The sequence below is a fragment of the Phacochoerus africanus genome, chromosome 7, assembly GCF_016906955.1.
Source record: "Phacochoerus africanus isolate WHEZ1 chromosome 7, ROS_Pafr_v1, whole genome shotgun sequence".
NCBI classification, from domain to species: Eukaryota; Metazoa; Chordata; class Mammalia; order Artiodactyla; family Suidae; genus Phacochoerus; species Phacochoerus africanus.
The window spans coordinates 5,037,733-5,058,644 of NC_062550.1; the positions used below are offsets into that span (position 1 = coordinate 5,037,733).

The window sequence follows — 20,912 nt, forward strand, 5'->3', positions numbered from 1 at the left end:
GGGGTTAAAGGAGCTTGGCTGTGAGGGAAGGAAAGCAACACTGGCTCCTTGCAAAGGATGGAGGGGTGAGGAAAAACCTTAACGACCTTTTATTATGAAGTATTGTTTAACGAAAGAAATACATAGAAATTCAATCTAAAATAGAATTTCGGATAACAGCAAAACGGGAAGCGCCAGCAGTATTTCGGCACACGTCCTTCCAGTCTGTTCTGCAGGTACACACCCACCCACACGCTCTTCCTTTTTTTCTTTGACCTTTTCTCAACGAGACCAGGCTCATGCTGTGCAATGAGTTTTGCTCTCTGTTTAGCAAACAGACTGGCCCCGGCATTAGATCGACCGCCCACGGGTGCCGCCTGCGCGTGGCGTGTTCCAGAGCATAACCGAGCCGTAAACAGACGGGGTCGCGGGTCCGGCCCAGGTGGGAGGGGGGGCCTTGCCATTTTGACAGAAGCGTTATTCTTTCTTTTTTTAAAATTATAAAACACACGCTGCTCAGAAGAAGGCGGAATAATTTCACACGTGAGAAAATAGGTCCCATGCGATCCCATCCGCCGTTTGACGTGTCTTTCCTTGGAGTGAGCGCAGATCTAGCGTGTAGGATGCTGCCTTAGTGGAATGTGCTGGTTAAATTGTAAATAGTGGTTAAATTGTGTCCGTTTAGGCCGAGGTTCACCAGGCTGTGGTTCTGACAGAAAAGGCAGCTGGGAATCCGTCCTGAGAGTCAGGCTCGGGGGTACGAAGGTGGGTGGTTGGGGTCCACGTGGGCCTCAGGCAGGCATGGCCTCCCGACGCCAGGCCACTCAGCGAGGGGACAGTGCTTTGTTCTGGGGCCAGGTGGCCGGGAGCGGCCGCCCCTCGCCACCCTCACCCCATGCTGACCGCTTCCTGTACCAGAGACCACGCTTCTCTCTTCCTCCAACCCCACCGCTGCACGAGGCCTCCCGCCCAAACTCCTCCAGTCAATCTAGGAGCCTCCCCGGGCAGCTGAAGGGCTGCAAGAGGGCAGCCGTGGGCCCTCCACGCTGGTCTTGCCCATACGACTTCCCACCCGAGCCATCTCACGTCCACGCCCGCACGTGAGGTTTCCTTAAGCTCTGAACCACTGCCTACTCCGAAAGTAGCTTCCTGGCTTTCCCTAAAGCAACTAGATTGCCTTTGGCTTCAGTGAGCTATAAACTCAGCACCGAGGTCATCTTCCAGACGTCACAGACGTCAGCTGTGGCCTCTACTGGCCAGTCCACGGGGTGGGCGTCCGGGTCCAAGGAGGAGTGGGGAGGCTAGCAGCGCCCTTTGTGTTCTGGTTTGTGGGGGGAGGCTGGTGGCCGTTTGCTGGTGTCTGGGATCTGAAACAGATGAAGAATTCTAACTCAGCCACCGGCCCTTCTTACTCTGCATTCATTCTCAGAAATCAGAAAGCAGCAGCAGCAGCCGGGCCGTGTCAACCATGCAGGTGGACAGGTCGCATCTGGAGAGACTGATTCAGCAAGTCTGAGGCCCATGGGAATCTGCATTGGCCGCCCCTCCACCAACACGCATGCCCCACCCCCTCCTGGTGGGGCTGGCATCTGAGCCACGTCCTTCAGGCAAAGCAACACTAGCTGACCCGCAGTGACCTGCACCTGTCCTCTGCCCTTCCCCTGCTTCATTGTCCAGCTCTCTCCTCTTCTGCCATCAAACCTGGGCCCAATGGGAGTTCCTGCTGCGGCACAATGGCACAACTCAGGTTGCTACAGAGGCACTGGTTTGATCCCTGCCCGGCACAGTGGGTTAAAGGATACGGCGTTGCTGCAGCTGAGGTGTAGGGTGCAATTGGTGGCTTGGATTCAGTCCCTGGCCGGGAAACTTCCATGTGCCCTGGGTGCTGCCATAAAAAAACAAAACAAAACAAAAAACCCGGGCTCGATGGCACACATCCCCACCCCTCCCCGGCTTCACTGTGACCTATGCAACTAAAACTTGATAAGCTTCCAGCAGACACACTGCAACCTCTAATTTGCTCAGCTGCCCCCATAGGTCAGGGCCCCCTCACTAGAGGATAAGCTCCCTTCCACCTACCTGGGACCCAGTGACATTTCTAGAATGGCATGTGAGGCCAGAGCAATGAGAGGGTGCCTGTGAGACCCACACGCCCACAGCCAAGTCATCTACCTGGACGTGGGGAGCAGACACCTCATCACCCGACAGCAAATCTGGGAGGTGGCCCACTGCAGCCACTGGATGTCATCAGGCATGTCTGGAAGCCACATCACCAGTCTGCAGGGATAAAACGGACAGTGGCATACCCACGGTGTGAGCACGAAGGCGAAGCCACAACAGAAACCAAAGGCAGCCGTCTTACAACAATGCGAACAGGTGACCTCTGGGGTCACTCCTAGCCCCACCTGACACATTCCAGAGACAAGCCCATTGAACAGCCGAAAGCAGAGGTAGGCCACTTTTTTTTTTTTTTTTTTTTTTGCTGCCCCCATGGCATGCAGAAGTTCCCAGGCCCCAGGCCAGGGATTGAACCTGCACCACAGCAGTGACAACACCAGATTCATTACTGCTAGGTGACCAGGGAACTCCGTGGCTACTTTTGATTCAGGAAAGCTCAAGAGACTCCCATGGAACTAAAAGGAAATGCCCTTGGTTCTCCAGGATTCTACTCACCTGTGGCAACACGGCCACCAAGGCACAGCATCTTGTGGCTGAAGGTATCACCCCCTTCAGCCAGCTCTGCCAGGCTTGGCCATGTGTGTGGCCGGCAGAGGAAGGCACCAAGGAGGCCTGATCACTGCCTCTCAGACTCCCACCCCCCCACCACTCGGACACAAAAGGACCCCATGTCTCAGGCTTTGAGAAATGTGGGAACAGACCTCAGCCCAGAGCAGGGCTGCATGGGAGCAGGTGGCTAATTCCGCAGCAAGGGGAAGGGATATGGGATGGTGGTGGCCGAAGCGGGAGAGCTGCGCTGCATTCTGAAGGATGCTTTGGACTTGAACAGATGCTAACTTGCTAAAAAGAAAGTAAGCACCAAAATAAATCTGAAGAAGGCTGAGGGTACATAAATGCCCAGGAACCCAGCAGGCACACAAGCCTTGGCCTCAAACCCCCCGCCACACACCATGAATAAAACACCAAAATAAAAGTGGAGTTCCTGTTGCGCCTCAGTGGGTTAAGAACCAGGAGTTTCCATTATGGCTCAGCAGTAATGAACCCGACTAATATCCATGAGGACGTGGGTCTGACCCCTGGCCTCCCTCAGTGGATTAAGGATCTGGCGTTGCCACAAGCTGGGGCGCAGGTCACAGATGCATCATGGATCTGGCATTGTCGTGGCTGTGGTGTAGGCTGGCAGCTGCAGCTGCAGCTCCAACTGGACCCCTAGCCTGGGAACTTCCACATGCCACGGGTGCGGCCCCAAAAAGAAAAAAATAAAAGTGCAGACCTACAAGAAGTGACACACCCGTAACAGCCCCAAGAAAGCAGGTGGGACGGGCTGGGACTCCTCCACGAGCCGCTTTCCAGCATGTTCCATACAGACCATGAGCTCCGATGTATAAGGAGCCAGGCCCCGAGCCGCAGGCTGTACATGGATTCCCTCCCTTAGTTCTCAGGCCGTGAGCAAGCCACAAAGCCACGTGCAACGCTCACCTCTGGACCACAGCAATCGCAGACTCCAGGGGCAGCGTGCAAGGCAGCATCACGTAGGACACGACCTTAATCGGTAAGAAGTTGCACATCTTGCTTATGTACCCGTCCGGGTTTCTAGCTGCTTCCCTCAGTGCTGCAAGATACAATGTGGAGGAAGAATCAGAAGCTTTCACAAAAGAGAGGAGACGGGGAATGTGGCCAGACAGCCCCTGGATCACCTACGGGACACAAGGTCCCAGCTGACCCCGCTTTTATTCATCTATTTGTTTATTTATGTATTTTAATGGCTGCACACCTGCAGCATATGGACCTCCTGGACCAGGGATCAAACCTCTGCCTCCGCAGCAACCAGAGGCATCCGGATTCCATCTCTTCTGCCTGGAACTGCACCCCCCCCCCCGCCTTCTCTTTCCCCTTTAGAACAACCTCATGATGTTTCAAATAAGATTGACCTGGGCAGTTGCTGGTGACTGTTAACTCCTAGGGTGTCAGTGCCTCAGGGGCAGGAAATGGTGGGCCGTTCATCTTTAAATTTCCCCAAACGCCCCACTGGAAGCTGGATGGTGCATTCATCCGTCCATCAAATAGTTGATGACGAAGGTTCAAGACTATGGTTTTGGGGGAGGGAGAAATTTGGGGGGGGCTGCTCAAGAGGGAAGGCTTTGAGATGGGTGGACAGCAGAGACCAGGCCGCCCCGGAGCCCCCCCAAATCCAGTGTGCCTGAATCTTGGGAGCAGAGAGCACGGCCGGTTTAACTCAAACCTCAGCTGGAGTTTGTTTTCCTCTGGCTGTGACCCCGTGGGAAGGGAGTCTGAGCCAGGGTCTGGGTAATGGGAGGCCTGTGCTGGGAGATACCCCCCCCCCCCCCCCCCCCCCCCCCCCGTCCCCGGCCCGCCACGGATCCTGCCCCGCCCCATCTCAGAGGTCAGAGAGGTCAGCCTTCCTCGGCTGCCCTGCCCCCACAGAGCCAGCACCTAGCATGAGCTTGGGCGACAGGATCCGGATGTGCTGGTCCCAGGGCAGGATGCTGAGACGCAGGTGGTCCAGCAGCTCGTCTCCCTCGGGCCTCGCCTCCCAGGCGGCCACCCCCGGGGAAGAGTCCGGGCTCAAGGGCTCCCAGGGTGGCTCAAGGACGTCCCACTCTGCCAAGGACTCATTCAGGCCGGGATGGGGCCTGTCACAGATGCCTACAAAGGGCACAGAAACAGACCCATCGGATGGCTTCAGACAGCGACGTCATTGCCCACCCGCCCACCCGCCCAGGTAGAGGGAGGCAAGCGAGACTGGGAAGCTGCAAGCTTGTTGTCTGCACCAGGCAGGGATGGACCAGGGCAGGCACCCCACTGGGAGAAAGAAGGGTGGGGCTTTGATGTGAGTCAGCCTCCTGGCACCAGCACTCGCCAGTTGTGTGGGCCCTAGAGCCACAGGTGCATCCAGGAGGTCGAGAGATGCGGATTGGAACGAATTTATAACAACAGAGCCACTGGTTGAGCCAGCGTTCCAGTCCCTGCAGTGGCTGCTCAACGGCTACCGTTATCATCATCTCTGCTTCTCAGCTGAGGAATCAGAAGCACAGAGAGGTTAAGAGATTTGTCTGGAGCCACGCAGCCAATACATGGCAGAGTGGGATTCGAACCCAGGTCTGATGTCAGAGATGGCACCCTCTGTCACATGGCCTCGAAAGAAGCAGGAAGTCAAGGAGTTTGTGCAGGCTCTGCCCTAGGTGTGGGGCTCAGGGCTAATACCGGTGAGTGGTTCCTGCTCTCCCCCTGGATGGGGGCAGCAGGATGGCGGGGTTTTTTTTTTTTTTTTTTGTCTTTTTAGGGCCACACCCCTGGCATATGGAGGTTCCCAGGATAGGGGTCCAATCAGAGCTGCAGCTGCCAGCCTACACCACAGCCACATGGGATCCAAGCCGCATCTGCCATCTATACCATAGCTCACGGCAACACCGTATCCTTAACCCACTGAGCAAGGCCAGGGATCGAACCTGCATCCTCATGGATGCTAATCAGATTCGTTTCCACTGAGCCACGATGGGAATGCCAAAACGGCCCTGGCTCAGCTCTTGCCCTCGGAGCCTGTGCCTTGCTCCCCAGGTCACACCTCCCATCTCTGCCCTCCTGGAACTTTCCAGCCTCTATCAGACACACAGCACAGCTCACCTTCGGGGACTTCCTTTCCCTTAGGAATGGTTCAGAGAATCTGTTCCCAGAGGACACCTGCCCCTCTCCCAGGCATTGTCCGCAGGACCCCAAGGAGGCTGGCCTGGCCGAGGGAGGACCTCGCTTACATGGTTAAACCCAAACACGGCATCAACGCTGCCAACGCACAGCCACACGCCAGTCTTTAGAATCACTAAGAATCACCTGGACGTACCTTGGTCCACATGCCTTTTGCTACCGATGGGGGAACAGAGGCCCGGGAGGGGGAGGTGGCTTGTGCACAGTCACCTAATAACTTTTACAGGGCCCATCACCACCACTTGTTCCCAGATTGCCCCGAATCTCATCCCCAGTCCCGACTGCTCTCCAGAACCGAAAGTTGGTAACACTGGACCTCTTGCACAGCCACCCACATATATCCCTGGGGCATCGCCAGCTTTCCTGCAGAACCCACGCCCTCCCGAGTGCCCGGGCAGTGAGCAGAGCCCCTCCCCCACCCCCCGCCTCAGTTGCAGAAGCCAGAGGCCAGGACTTTCCCTCCCGAATCTCTGGTGGGTCAGGTTGGTCATTTCCAAGTCCTGTTCCCTCAGGCCCCTTCCACCATCCTTGTGGCGCAACCCCAGCCAAGCTTCCTTGGCGTCCTGCATGCTGGTTTTCCAGGAAGCCTTGGCAGGCTGGGCAGGGGAAAGGGGGGGGTGTTTCTGCAGAGGTCTCCTCCCACTGCCCTCACTCCAGCTTCAGCAGCCCTCTGTTGCTGCAGGATGCAAACCCCTCAACGAGGCCTGGCGGAGCCCAGCCTCTCCCTCCACTTAGCATTCATCGCCTCTCCCGCCCCCTCCTCTCTGTCCACCTCTCCAGGTACCCCACCCCACCCCCTGACACTCCAGTTACACACGCCTTCTGTCCGTCCTCCAATGGACAACTTGCCCGCAGGCCTCATATTCACGTTGCCCACACCTGGGATGCTCCGAGTCACCCCCAAGGCATCCACCTGGAGGCCCTGCTTTTTCCTGCCTTGCAATCCCTCCTGTGTGACCCTCCAGCGTCCTGGCACACCATCCGCCTTCTGTTCACCTGTGTGCCCAGCCTGCCACAAGACTACGCTCCAGAGGACAGGGGGCCACATCCGTCTGTCCACCACGCTGTCCTTAGCACAGAGCCCAGGGCCTGGCATCTGGGAGATACACGGTAAACGTTTTCTGCATAAAGACATGTCTGTCCTGTGAGCCACATCTTCTCTGTGGTTTTGGTCAAAGGCTGATTCAGGAGTTCCTGTCGTGGCACAGTGATTAACGAATCCGACTAGGAACCATGAGGTCGCAGGATCAGTCCTTGCCCTTGCTCAGTGGGTTAAGGATCTGGCGTTGTCGGGAGTGGACCAAGAAATAGCAAAAAGACCAATAATAATAATAATAAAAGAACTTAAAAAAAAAAAAAAGGCTGATTCAGGGGATCAACACACGAACCAGCTTTTAGTATCAAAGAAAAAGAGCCCCAAACACGCACTCTTAACATTTCGACTCCCGCAGCCTGGAGGAGCCAGGCCGACTCGACTCAAAGGCTGGAAACGGGCCCCAGCAGGTGTGCGTGGCCTGCGCCTGGCTGGAGGCATCCCTTCTGCGGCCAGAAACCCTGTCTTCCTCTCTTGTCAAACTAAAGGTTCACAATAGTTCAAGCAGAAAAGAAAAGCAGGAGTTCCCATCATGGCTCAGTGGTAATGGACCTGATTGGTATCCATGAGGACACAGGCTCAATCTCTGGCCTCACTCACTGGGTTAAGGATCAGGTGTTGCCGTGAGCTGTGGTGTAGGTCAAAGATGGAGCCTGGATCTAGCACTGCTGTGGCTGTGGTGGAGGCTGGCAGCAACTCCAATTTGACCCCCAGCCTGGGAACTTCCACATACCACGCGTACAGACCTTAAAAAAAAGAGAGAGAGAGAAAGAAAAGGAAGTGCCTTCAGCCTGGGGACACCTGGGGACGTGTGACATCCTGGGTTCAGATCCCAGCTCTGCCCCCCCCCCCAAGTGAGTGGCCTCTGTAAAGTGGGGCAAAGATGTCCTCTGTCCCAGGGTTAATGGGAGGGCTGAGCAAGACAGTGGGGGGAGGTGGTGGGCGCTGAGTTTTAGAACCAATATCACTCTCCCGTTTCCCAAGCCCATGAACAGAACGCTCGTTAAAGGCGCTCCCTGGAATCCCCACTGTGGCTCAGAAGGTTAAGAACCCGACTATGAGGATGTAGGTTTGATCCCTGGCCTTGCTCAGTGGGTTAAGGATCCGGCGCTGCCATGAGCTGGAAGCTGTGGCGTAGGTGGCAGAAATGGCTTGGCTCCAGCATTGCTGTGGCTGTGGCACAGGCCAGCAGCTGCAACCCCACTCCATCCCTAGTGTGGGAATGTCCATAGGCCGTGTGGCTCTCCCCCAAAAAGCACATCTGTCACCTCCCCAACCCCCCCATACCTACCATTCTCTTCCAAGAACCTGACGGCATCTAAATATCCTCGAAGGCATATCTCTCCAAGTACCTGGGAACAAATCAAGGAAGTAACTGCCCAGGGGAGTCACCAAGCTCCATTCCTTTAAACATCACTTGAAGGTGGCAGACACAAGCCCAAGAATTGCCTAAGTTCTGAGCCACTGCCACTGCCACTGCGGGGCTGGACAGGGCCTCTGCATGCCCAGGAGACAGCAGCTCTGCTCTCCTGCAGGGCTCAGCTCGAAGGACACCCCTGGTGCCCCAGCAGGACAGGTGCTGGTTCCTCTGGGCTCCCTTGGACCCTGGACAATCTCGACCCGAACAAACGCCAGGGCCTGATCTATTTGACAGGGGACAGAGACAGCTGCTACCTCTGCTCCTCTGCACACAAACCACACGGGGAAACCAGTCCTGTGTATAGCCACCTCTCTCTCCGCGAGCACACGCTGTCACATACATGCTACTGCATGGCCTTCTTTCTCCCTGGGGAGCAGTGCTGTGCGCATCTGCCAATTTTCTTACTACCTTCGAGTGGCTAAGTCCACTATACTGCAACAGCAATCAAGAAAGATTAAACCACCAAACGCAGGTGTAGTTCTCGACACAGCTGCAAATAGGAATCATGGGCGGGGGTGGGGTAGACAGGGAGCTCCCTGGTTGTCCAGTAGTTAGGACTCGGTGTTTTCACCACTGTAGCCCCGGGGTTCAATCCCTGGCCGGGGAACTGAGACCCCACATCAAGCTGCTGCATGCCTCAACCCCCCGCCCCTCAAAAGAAAAAGAATCATTGGGATAATTTAAAAAAAAAATCCTACCACCCAGGCTGCTGATACTTAAGCCTTGGCCCTTAGATGTGGGATGGGAGCAGCCGCTGTTTAAATGTCCCTGGGGGGGAGTTCCCACTGTGGCACAACGGGATTGGTAGTGTCTCTGGAGCACTGGGACCCAGGTTCAATCTCCAGAGCAGTACAGTGGGTTAAGGATCAGGGCATGGCCCCAGCTGTGGTGTAGGTCACAACCATGGCTCGGATCCGATCCCTGACCGGGGATCTCCATACGCCAGAGGGCTGCCAAAAAAAAAAGAATCTATGCATAAAAGTCCCCAGGGGATTCCGACGGCCAGAGGGGGCAGCACTGAGCTAGGACGAGAGCCTAGCCAAAGAGGGGGTCTGTTTGCATCCACTGGTTTGCAGAGGACAGCTGGTGGGTCCCCGGCAGCCAAGAGAGGTCCCTCCAGAACCCATGGCCCCCCCTCACCTTGACATCCGGAGGGAACAGTGCCTGGCTTATCAGGTAGATGTTCTCTGAGCAGAGGCGCAGATTGAGCTTGGTGACGTCCACGTGAAGAAAGTTCGTGGACTTGACCTTAGGGCAGATGTCATTCTCCCCATAGAAGGGGGACACGGTGATGGTCGTTTTGGAATCAAAGAAAGGCACATTGTCACTCACTCCTCCATCCACATATCGCTTTTAAGGGAGAAAAAAAACAAGCAAAACACAGGAGGTACTGTCAGAAGCTCTGGGCTGTGTGTTTTCTTTTTTTTTTTTTTTTGTCTTTTTGCTATTTCTTGGGCCGCTCCTGCGGCATATGGAGGCTCCCAGGCTAGGGGTCGAATCGGAGCTGTAGCCTCCGGCCTACGCCAGAGCCACAGCAACGCTGGATCCGAGCCGCGTCTGCAACCTACACCACAGCTCACGGCAACGGCGGATCGTTAACCCACTGAGCAAGGGCAGGGACCGAACCCGCAACCTCATGGTTCCTAGTCGGATTCGTTAACCACTGCGCCACGACGGGAACTCCTGTGTTTTCATTTTTATTGACTTTTAGCACTGCACCCGCGGCATATGGAGGTTCCCAGGGTAGGGGTCGAATCGGAGCTGCAGCTGCCAGCCTACACCACAGTCACGGCCATGACAGATCTGAGCCACGTCTGTGACCTACACTACAACTCACGGCGATGCCGGATCCCCAACCCTCTAAACAAGGCCAGGGATCGAACCCACATCCTCATGGATACGAGTTAGATTCATTTCAGCTAGCTGCACCACAACAGAAACTCCTGTGCGTTTCAGATGATGGGCAGAGAGCCGCAGGCGGATACGCTGGGAGGACGGGACTTCGGAGTCACTCTTTTAGGAACTCCTTCCTGAGCACCTCTGCGCCAGGCCAGGCTGCAGGCTGGCACTCAGGGTTGCTACATGCTGTTGTGTAGTTTGTGCACTGCACAAAAAGCACCAAGCAAAACAGGCAGACAGAGGCTGGCGTCTGACCCACGTTGTGGTGGCCAAGTCCTAAGCCCAGGTGGGCGTCCCTGGATGTGACCATGTAATTTGCACAAAGGCGCTGTTTAGCTGTGTCCACTGGGGACAGCCGGATGTGGACTCAGCCCTGAGGGAGATGGAGGGTCATGGGCCCTTGCCACCCGAGTAATCTTGGACAACACAATCGGTGAGCCTGGCTCTGTCCACAACTGGGAAATGAGAAGCAGCCCTGGAGACTCCACAACACACAGAACCTGGGACTTGAACAGCCCTCGGACAATGGAGTCTTAACCCACAACTAAGTAGCATTTGGGGTAAGTTCTGTAAGAACCACGGCTGTGGAGTTCCCGTTGTGGCGCAGTGGTTAACGAATCCGACTAGGAACCATGAGGTTGTGGGTTCGGTCCCTGCCCTTGCTCAGTGGGTTAACGATCCGCCGTTGCCGTGAGCTGTGGTGTAGGTTGCAGACGCGGCTCGGATCCCGCGTTGCTGTGGCTCTGGCGTAGGCCGGTGGCTACAGCTCCGATTCAACCCCTAGCCTGGGAACCTCCATATGCCGCGGAAGCGACCCAAAGAAATAGCAAAAAGACCAAAAAAAAAAAAAAATAGAACCACGGCTGTGGTTTTCCTTAGTGCCCACAGCTAGGCTGCGGCAGGCAGGTCTGAGGACAACCTGGACCGAGTCTGCATCTATGACACCAGTGTCCAGAATGAGTGCCAAACCCACGACCATCACAGCCCAGACGTCAGTGTCCACAGGGGGAGGCCTTCAAATATCACATCTTCCAAATATCAGACCTTCCCCGGCCAGTCCTTCCAAAGAGCACTCTCAGGGCACGCCTTGGCCAAAAACAAGTCCAGAAAGGAATCAGGCATGTCAGCCGTGCCTTAGCTATCAAGATACTCTTGCCTTGGAGTTCCTGTCATGGCTCAGCAGTTAACCAGCCCGACTAGCATCCCTAAGGCCGTGGGTTTGATCCCTGGCCTCGCTCAGTGGGTTAAGGATCAGCATTGCCATGAGCTGTGGTGTAGGTCACAGGCGTGGCTCAGATTCCAAGTTGCTGTGGCTGTGGCGAAGGCCGGCAGCTGTAGCTCCGATTGGACCCCTAGCCTGGGAACCTCCATATGCCGAGGGTGCGGCCCTAAAAAAAAGACCAAAAAAAAAAAAAGAGAGAGAGAGGGAGACACTCTTGCCTTGAGTCCAAAAATGACTAGATATGTACACACAGCAGTATTTTCTCAACTGTTGCCAGACACTCTCTATGGAAGCTGGAGGGGAGCATCTACAAGCTCACGGGTGGGGGCTTCCCTGGCGGCTCAGTGGTGAAGAACCCAGTGTTGCCTGGCATTCCCTCCGTGGTGCAAAAGGGTCGGTGTCTCTGCAGTGCCAGGACGCAGGTTTGATCCCCAGCCCGGAACAGTGGGTTAAAGACTCTCATGGCCGCAACTGCAGCCTAGGTTGCAACTGCAGCTTGGATCTAATCCCCGGCCTGGGCACTCCATAGGCTGCAAGGTGGCTGAAAAAGAAAAAAATAAAATAAAAATAAAGACAGAAAGTGCCTTCCTGCTGAGACACCGGGATATCGTGTGCTCTCTCCCAAAGTTGTGACCAGCGAAAACGTCAGCAGACATTTGCCAAGGTTCTGGGGTGGGAGGGGCCAGAAGGATGTCCCGTTGACAACCCCTGCTCTAGGAGGAAGCTGCCAAGTGGTCCGGCATCGCCCAACATCTAGGCCCGAGCCTGCGGGACGAACCCCGAAACTTCTGTTTCTCCACCGGCAGGGCTCGGAATCAGTCCTGCGTGTTTTCGTCTCTGTTGAATGGAGCCAGACTGAAATTTGTGGGCAGCCCCTGCCCCAAGCATCGCCCCGAAGAGGCCAGAGTCGAGCTCAGAAAGGACGGAAAGTTCCCGTCGTGGCGCAGTGGTTAACGAATCCGACTAGGAACCATGAGGTTGCGGGTTCAGTCCCTGCCCTTGCTCAGTGGGTTAACGATCCGCCGTTGCCGTGAGCTGTGGTGTAGGTTGCAGACGCGGCTCGGAATCCCGCGTTGCTGTGGCTCTGGCATAGACCGGTGGCTACAGCTCCGATTCGACCCCTAGCCTGGGAACCTCCATATGCCGGGGGAGCGGCCCAAGAAATAGCAACAACAACAACAAAGACAAAAAGACAAAAAAAAAAAAAAAAACAAAGGACGGAAACTCCAACCCCTAAAAATAAAGCTCTACGTTCAGCGAGGAACCGACTCTAAAGCATCTTATCCTTTAACTAGGCCACTGGGCACCTATTTTGCTGCTCCTGGGACGATGACGCCAACAGCTCACCCGACACATAACCAGCTAATGATGGTCCCAGGCAGCCCGGAAGCGGGGCCAGCGATGGAATTTCTGTCTCCAAACTGAGACACGAAAGGCTTTGCGTCTGGGGGTGGGGCCCGAGGTCCCACGGCGCCTGAGCCCCGCGCCTCACGGGCAGGAGCTGCGCAGACACAGTTTCGAAGCGGACTTACCTCGCCTCTGAAGGAAGGAGGGATGAAGCCGCTGACCAGAGGGATGAAGGAGGAGCACAGCAAGGCCTGTGAAATAGAAAGCGAGTGGAACCGCAGGCCAGAACAGGCTCCCTTTCATTTCCCTGGGCCTTGATAAGCCTTCTCCAGGCCAGAAGAGCAACGAGCCCGAAAGAGCTCTTTGCGCGTAGTAGGTGCCTTCATAAATGGCGGGATGGGGGTGAACCCACCTGCAAACCTCTGATCTCAAGCGCAATGATACGTTCTTCAACCACGCCGGCTGCAGACCTGAACTGCCTTCCCTGCTCCCCCTGAGGCCCCCACCGCGCCATCACGGGCAGGCCCAAGGGTCCGTGACTAGCTGCTTGGCGGGGAAGGGGTGCCATCGGGGCTGACATTCATCAGAATCACCCAGAAGGCGGGTCAACCCACAGACGGGGTGCCCCAGCCCTACGATGCTGAAGCAGCAGGTTGGAGGTGGGGCCCGAGAGTCTGCAACTCTTAACAGGCCTGCAGGGGAGGCTGAAGGTGCTGGTCCAGGAACCAGGCTCTGTGTCACCCTCTACTGGAGAGCACTGAGCAGGACGGAACACTGATGCAACGAGAGAAAGGACGCACGCAGGGGCTCACAGGTGCTGGCTGTCCCAGCTCTCACACAAGGCACATCAGCCAAATTCACTGGTATTTTGATACGGCCTGTGATCTTCTCTGGGCTACAGCCCGAGGACAGAGGCAAATAAGACAAGCGCCTGCCCCTGTGGGGCTTCACCGGAGGGGTCCTCACTGAGGAACAGGCATTGCTGGGAGGAGGTGCGCATCTCTGGGACAAGGCCCCTGGAGCAAGAGGTCGTGAGCCAAGTCTTGAGGGATGGGGAGGTGTTATTTGAAACTGAAACTAGGAGCTCCCTGCTGGCTCAGCAGGTTTAGGAGCCAGTGCTGTGACATGGGTTCTATTCCTGGCCCGGAAATTCCGTGTGCTGTGGGTACGCCTCCCCCCTGCCGAAAAAGCTGAAACCGAAACTGTCCTAGAGCACTCAGGGTTTGCCGGTGCTCCAGACCAGATCACCGATCCACACCAAGTTTATGGCACTCTGGTAGGAAGCAAACCAGCATCTTAGGCAACCAGGAACGGGGCAGGTGGCCCGCGACAGCCCACTCTGTGTTGCTTTCAAAACAAAGCGGCCTTTCCTGCTTGACAACACCCAGATAAGCAAACTGCTTACGTCCAGGACTTCCTCTTTGGACCGAAAGTCAGACACCAGCACGTTTTTTCCATCGGACACTCTGGTGAGCGAGATGCAGAGTTTGCCAGAGAGGAGCTGGTGGATGTTGTCTGGGAGGATTCTGCGCAGACCATCTCGGAGGCGCTTGCTCAGGTTGAAGGATGGGTGGAGGATGCTAAGGCTCCGGCTCCTGGCACTGCGGACAAGGCCCATGAGCATCTCCAGCGTCTGGTCTGGGAGGGTGGGGGAGAGACAAATATACAAAGGAATGTACCACCCTGGAGATGTGGGTTCTTCATGGCAAGACCAGAAACCTGACGGCAGGGAAGCTGCCAGCCTCTCCCCTTCCCTCGTCCTGCCCTGTCTGATCCAGTAGCCACACTCCGCTCCCGAGCCCGAGAAATGGCTGGTCCAAAGTGAGATGGGTAAAAGACACACTGGCTCTCAAAGGTTTCGGACGACAACAACAAAAAGTAAAATTGGAATTCCCTGGTGGCTCAGCCAGTTAAGGATCTGGCATTGTCACTGCCATGGCTCAGGTTGCTGCAGTGGTGCAGGTTTGATCCCTGGCCCGGGAATTTCTGCATGCCAAGAGCATGGCCAAAAAAAAAAAAAAGTAGTAAAATATTTCGGGAATAATGTTTTATATTGATCAGATGTGAAAATGATGACGCTTCAGCTATACTGGGATAAAATTAATTTCATTTATGTCTTATTTTTTCCATGTGGCTACTAGCAAATGCAAGATATACATGTTTCTACTGGTTAGTGCTGCTCGAGGCCATGGCCACAGGAATGAGCCTCAGAGGCCCACGTGAGCCCTCTCCTCCCCTCCATCCCTCCATCGGGCCAGAAGCCAGGAACTTACAGCATCGCAGCTTTAGCACAAACAGGCCTGGCACCACAGGGAGCAGAGCGCAAGTGCAGCCTCTGGGACCTGGGTCTGAATCCTGCCTCCACCTCTTGCTAGCTGACCGACTGAAATAAGTCACTGCGCTGCCTCTCTAAGTCTCAGACTGTAGGATTTGGGGTTTTTTCTTTTTAGGGCCGCACCCCTAGCATACAGAAGTTCCCAGGCCAAGGGTCCAATTGGAGCTGCAGCTGCCGGCCTACGCCACAGCCACGGCCACGCCAGATCCGAGGTGCATCTGTGACCTATGCCACAGCTGGTGCCAATGCTGGACCCTTAACCCACCGAGTGAGGTCAGGGATCAAACCCGCATCCTCACAGACACTCTGTTGGGTTCTCAACCCACTGAACCATGACGGGAACTCCCAGACTCTGTGTTTTTAACCTGGGACAGGGTTTACCTACCTTTTGGAGGGAGAGGGGATTAGATACACTATAAGCTGTAGGCACTCGACCCAGAGGAAGCATGTAATAAATAACTAGACCTAACTTTTCACCTCCGATGCCAGAATTGCCAGACCGTCCAGTGGGCACAGGGCACGTTCATGCTCCATCTGGCCTCACTCACTGGCCTGCTCCTTTCTGGCAGACCTGCACTGCCCTGGCAGGTTCCTGTCCCGGCCCGAGCCCTGGTCGACCACGAGCCCTGGGATGCAGAAGGCCAGGCACACCTCAGCCGGTCCTGACCCACTTCCATCTCCACCCAGCAATCCCCGCACACGTGGCCCCCGGAGCCCAGGGGGAAGGTGCACAACTGCGCCCCGCTGGCTGGCTCCCCCAGGCTCTCCTGTCAAGTCAGTCTTGGTTTAGAGGCGCTCTCGGGAGTCCTGCCCAAGTCACAGCCCCCGGGAAATGCTCCCTGGCGGTCCCCCAAGTGAGACAGGCGGTTAAAGCAGGAGCCTGGGGCTCCCAGAACCTGAGAAGCAGCTCCAGCGGAAACCTCCAGACCCACTTTCCAGGAACTTAGTGGTCCCCGGCCTCCCCCTGCAGGGCACAGTCCCAGGCTGCACCTGTCCTCTGCCTGTTAGGAAACCTGCTAACACTGGGGTCAATGCACTTCAGGTGCTGGGGCCTGTGCATTTGAATCGGGCCCCAATTAAACATCTGCCCATGTGGATGTCTGGGTCACAACCTCGGGACACAAGAGTTGGTGTTTATCGTTGCTAAAGCCCACGGTGTGCACACTAGCTGGAGTAGCCAGCGCCGTCCTCAGAGATCACATTTCCTGCCCTTTGCTCCTCTCCCCCTCAGCGGCAGCCAGCATGGCCTCTCTTAATCCCCACCTCTTGATCAGCCCAGGGTCTGCTCACTGACCCTACCCAATGGCAGGGCTGTGCTTGCTGACATGGGATTCCTGGCCACCAGGAACAAAGTCACTCCCTGCTGGCAGTGTCCAACACCGCAGTGCCTGGATAGAGCAAACAGTAAGCTGTTTTACAGCCCAATTAAACAGGGGCTGATAAGGGGCATTATTCTCCTGTCTGGGCACTTTTGTGTGCCAACAGCTCTAGGCTGCCACTCGTTCTAGGCCCTGGCCCCTGGCTAGCACACCAGGCCAAGGATGCTTTTCCTGGTCATTTAAGCCAGCTGGCCACAAGTCCCGGCCAGTCCTCTCCTCCCAAACGGGCACCCACATGGACAGAGAGGCTTCTTTAGGACAAGATTCAAGTGCCCGAGACTTAGCTTCCAGAGCTGTGACGGGATGTGTGGGAGGGGAGGATGGGATGGGGGTGTCCAGGGGTCCACTCTAGGCCAGGAAGGGTCTCGAATACTGAAAAGGGGGCGAGGAGACACCTTTCCGATGTCCCCTCCCCTGCCACAACACATCTCTCCCCAAGCCCCTTCCCTTCCAAGCCACAGAGCTGCCCTCTGCCCAAAAGGCACGCGGCCCCAGGGAGGGTTGGACAGAGAGCAAAGGCTCCCAGGGGAGGAGTGTCTCCAGCCCCTCTAATGCCCGGAGGAAAGAAGGCACCCACCCCGAGCAGACACGGGCCAAAGTTCCCCTCCTGGATGGAGCCGGGGCAAATCGTCCCTCTGCCCCCGACACCCCGGCGTCGCGCTCGCTCCTCCCGGGGTAGGGGGCTTCCTTCAAGCCTGGGCGCCAAAAGGGAGCTGAGGCGGGGATGCGCTCAGGGTTCCCACGCGCGGCAGAGCCGCCCGCCCGGCGCGCCCCCGCTCCCAGGCCGGGCAACCGAGCTCTCCGCGTGCGGGGCGAGAGGACACATCGGAGGAGGCGCCCGTCTGGGAAGACCCTGCTGTGGACCCCTCAGCGTGTGTGTCCAAGCCCCGCTCCCCCGCGCGCGCCCGCTCCGCGCAGAGCCGGGAGGCGGCCCCGACCTACCCAGCGAGGTCCCGGAGAGGAAGACGGCGCAGTGCAGCGCCCCGGCCGAGGTCCCGAAGAACCTGTGCGCGTGGCGGATGAGGTGCGGGGCGCGCTCGCACAGGCAGCGGGTCACCCCGATGTGGTAGAAGCCCAGGAAGCCGCAGCCCACGAAGGACAGGCTCCAGCCGCGCTCGGAGTCGTACATAACCGCGGCGGGGCGGGGGCGTCCGAGGTCCGAGTACGTGGCTTCTCCGCCGGCGCCCAGGAGCCCTCTCTGCCTCCCCGCCGCGGCCCGGGCGGTCCCGGCGTGATGTCACCCGGCCGGCCTCGGCCCCCTCGGACCACGCGAGCGAGCCGGCGGGCTGCCCAATGGGAGGGCTGGGGGCGGGGGGAGAGGAGGGAGGAGGGGAGGGGAGTGGGAGGGGAGGGGAGGGGAGGGGAGGGGAGGGGAGGGGAGGGGAGGGGAGGGGAGGGGAGGGGAGGGGGAGGAGGGCTTGCGCTGGGGTGAGGGTGGCCGGAAGCTTCTTCTGTGGCTCCAAAAGGACGTTGGTTGTCCTGGAGAGAAACAGCTTCCTTATCCGTTCCTTTTCATGCCTTAAATCAGGGAAAGAGTAAGAGTTGCCCACTTGGCTTCTTAATATCCTTTGGACACTATCATTTCCCTTTTTACAGAAGGAAGCAAGTCTTAAGCAGGCACTAGCATCTAAACAGAATTCCATGAGTTCCCGCGGTGGCTCAGCTGAAACCATGTGACTGGGATCCATGAGGACGCAGGTTGGATCCCCGGCCTCCGTCAGTGGGTTAAGGATCCTGGGTTGCCACGAGCTGTGGTGTAAGTCGCAGACGCATCTCAGGCATCTCAGATCTGGCGTTGCGGCGGCTGCGGCATAGTCCGGCATCTACAGCTCCAATTCGACCCCTAGCCTGGGAACTTCCATGTGTTGAGGGTTCGCCTCTAAAAAGACCCAATAAAAAAAAGAAAAAAGTTCATGTCTCTGCTTTGGTTTCCCGAAGGTTTTGTGCAATGTCCTGAATTCCTGGCAACCCATAGAGATTTTTCATTTAATGATAATGACACAAAGTTTCCGTTTTGGTTTCTCCCTTCTACCTAAAAACTGGGATTAACAGGTGCTTGGTGCTGGGAGGTGGAGTAGGTGGCGAGCATTCAGGGGCTCAGGTCTGCGTGGTTACTGGTACCCTGGTGACATGCCTAGGATCCCCCTGATTGCTGTGTCTGCCGGAAGCAGTTCCACAGCGGCCCTCGCAAGGAGGTGAGACCTTTGCCAGGAGCTGCACGGCCAACAGTCCAGGTTACTGCGCCGTCCTGCCCGCCCCCACCGCCGGGTCGTGCGTCCAGAGAGGCCCGCCCCCTTCTCCACCGAGGTCCACAGTGGAGTGCAGAGTGTGGGCTTTGGGATCAGGCCTCCCCCCCCCCTGTGTGCCCCATGTCCTCCTCTATAAAAAGATTGCTGAACTTCCTGTCACGATTCAAAATGTCATCTGCAGAACTCCTGGCCGCGTGGATTCCGCACAACCCTCCCCACCCCTCCCCTACCCCCACACAGAGAGCTTCCCAAGTCCTGTGCCTGGAGGCGTGGAGAAAGCTGGGAGCAGGGCAGAAGCCCAGAAGCCGAAGCTGGGCTGCTTCAAGGATGGCTGACCCGCCCGGGCAGGTTATTCTGTCTCCCATCAAAGGACTGGAATTCCAGGGTGTGGTGGCCTCAGGCCCTAGTGACAGCACCATCACACAGACCCTTCAGAGACTGAGGCCCAGATACTTCAGAGACTGAGGCCCAGACCCGGTACCGGTACCGCACTGGCTTTGCTGGGGTCAGGGTGGGAGGCCAGTACTTGCAGGCCTGTCTGGAGTGATTGCTTTACACTCAGGGCTGGGACAGAAATGAGATTTGCATTTTGGGAAGCTAAGGCTGCTGGCAGAGTCAACTCTGGCCATAATCTCTAGCCTCCTGCTCCTTACCTGGGATGCCCTCATCCTGCACCTGCCGGCCAGCCAGTGTGGCATGACTCTCCTTAGACCCAATGATAGGAAGGCCAGGCTTGGGGTGGGAATTAGAGGCTGCACTTGCAGGTGCCAGATGAGTCACCCTGCTCCCAGCTACTGGCATTTGCATGCACTTCCTGGCCACAGACGCACATCCATGGCAGGCTGCCCGAGACATCTGCCCTCCCTGGTGTGATCGAGATGTGGGCAGGAAGGAGCAGAGCTGAGGAGTCACCTCCTCTTCGTGGCTGCTTGGTGGTTGAAGGCAGGGGGACTCCCCCTCTTTTCCCAAAGAGAAGAAAAGACTAGGTGGGGGTCCCAGGGTCAGGGTCTCTTTAGCCCCTTGCCTGGCACTCCCGTGGGCCAGGCTGCAGCTGGGTCTCTGAGCGTAGACATCAGACGGCTGAGCCCAAATGCAGACTTCTGCACCCATTAGCAGAGTTAATTAGAACTTGCAGGCACCATTTACCTCTTAGCTGAGTCTCCTTTTCTGTGCCATTGGGAAGAAAATAACCATGTCAGGGTAAGCCGTTTTTACCTGCTACCCCACACTCTTATGTGGCATGCAGAAGTTCCTGGGCCAGGGATCGAACCTATGCCATAGCAGTGACAACACCAGGTCCTTAACCCCCTGAGCCACAAGGGAACTCCTCCACCACACTGACACCAATGATGTCAGCAACTTTTCCAACACCATTTCTTTTCTTTTCTTTTCTTTTCCTTTCTTTTTTAAAGGGATGCACCTGTGTCATATGGAAGTCCCCAGGCTAGAGGTCACATCGGAGCTACAGCTGCCAGACCACACCACAGCCACGGCCACACCGGATCCGAGCCGTGTCTGCAACCTACGCCAACAGCTCACAGCAACACAGGATCTTCAACCTGCTGAGCAAGGCAGGGATGGAACCCGCAACCCTCATGGATATTAGTTGGATTTATTACCACTGAGCTGCAATGGAAACCCCTCCAACACCGTTCCTACAACTCTCTGCTAACACCAACTCGGAGGCCAACATTCAATTCCGTTCCGATGCTTGCTGCCCAGACCTAACACAGACTCCGCGGGTGAAGGGCTCCGTCCCTCAAGACCGGCCCCACTGCAGACACCAGTGGCAAGTCGGATCTCCAGGTATCCACACGTCCTTCTGACCTGGCTACAAAGTTGGGGGTTGCCGAGGTCCAGCCCCAGCAGCCAGGGAGCGCCGAAGGAGGGGATGGGCTACAAACGGCGCGGGAAGAATTGGAGCCAACTCCTCAGCGGCATGCTGCAGATGACCCAATTTATCAAATGAAAAGCATCAGGTTTCATGCTATCACAATCAGGTTTCATGTAAGATTTGACACTAACACTTGATTTAAAGCCCTTTCTGTTCCCTCCACCTGAGATACAAAAAAAAAAAAAAAGGTTAGT

At 56.5% G+C, this 20,912-nt stretch overlaps 1 protein-coding gene across 1 annotated transcript; it reads right to left on the bottom strand.

Annotated features, from left to right (window-relative positions):
• Positions 1-74: 74 nt before the first annotated feature.
• Positions 75-17,825, bottom strand: LOC125130564 (1-acylglycerol-3-phosphate O-acyltransferase PNPLA3-like). Its single transcript, XM_047786041.1, has 9 exons — positions 17,518-17,825; positions 14,267-14,499; positions 13,047-13,112; positions 9,534-9,743; positions 8,265-8,325; positions 4,612-4,824; positions 3,637-3,769; positions 2,152-2,256; positions 75-1,346 (listed from the first exon to the last, which is right to left on the bottom strand). The coding sequence occupies exons 1-9, from the start codon at positions 17,702-17,704 to the stop codon at positions 1,229-1,231; spliced, it is 1,326 nt and encodes a 441-aa protein (XP_047641997.1). The 5' UTR covers positions 17,705-17,825; the 3' UTR covers positions 75-1,228.
• Between the last annotated feature and the right edge of the window lie 3,087 nt (positions 17,826-20,912).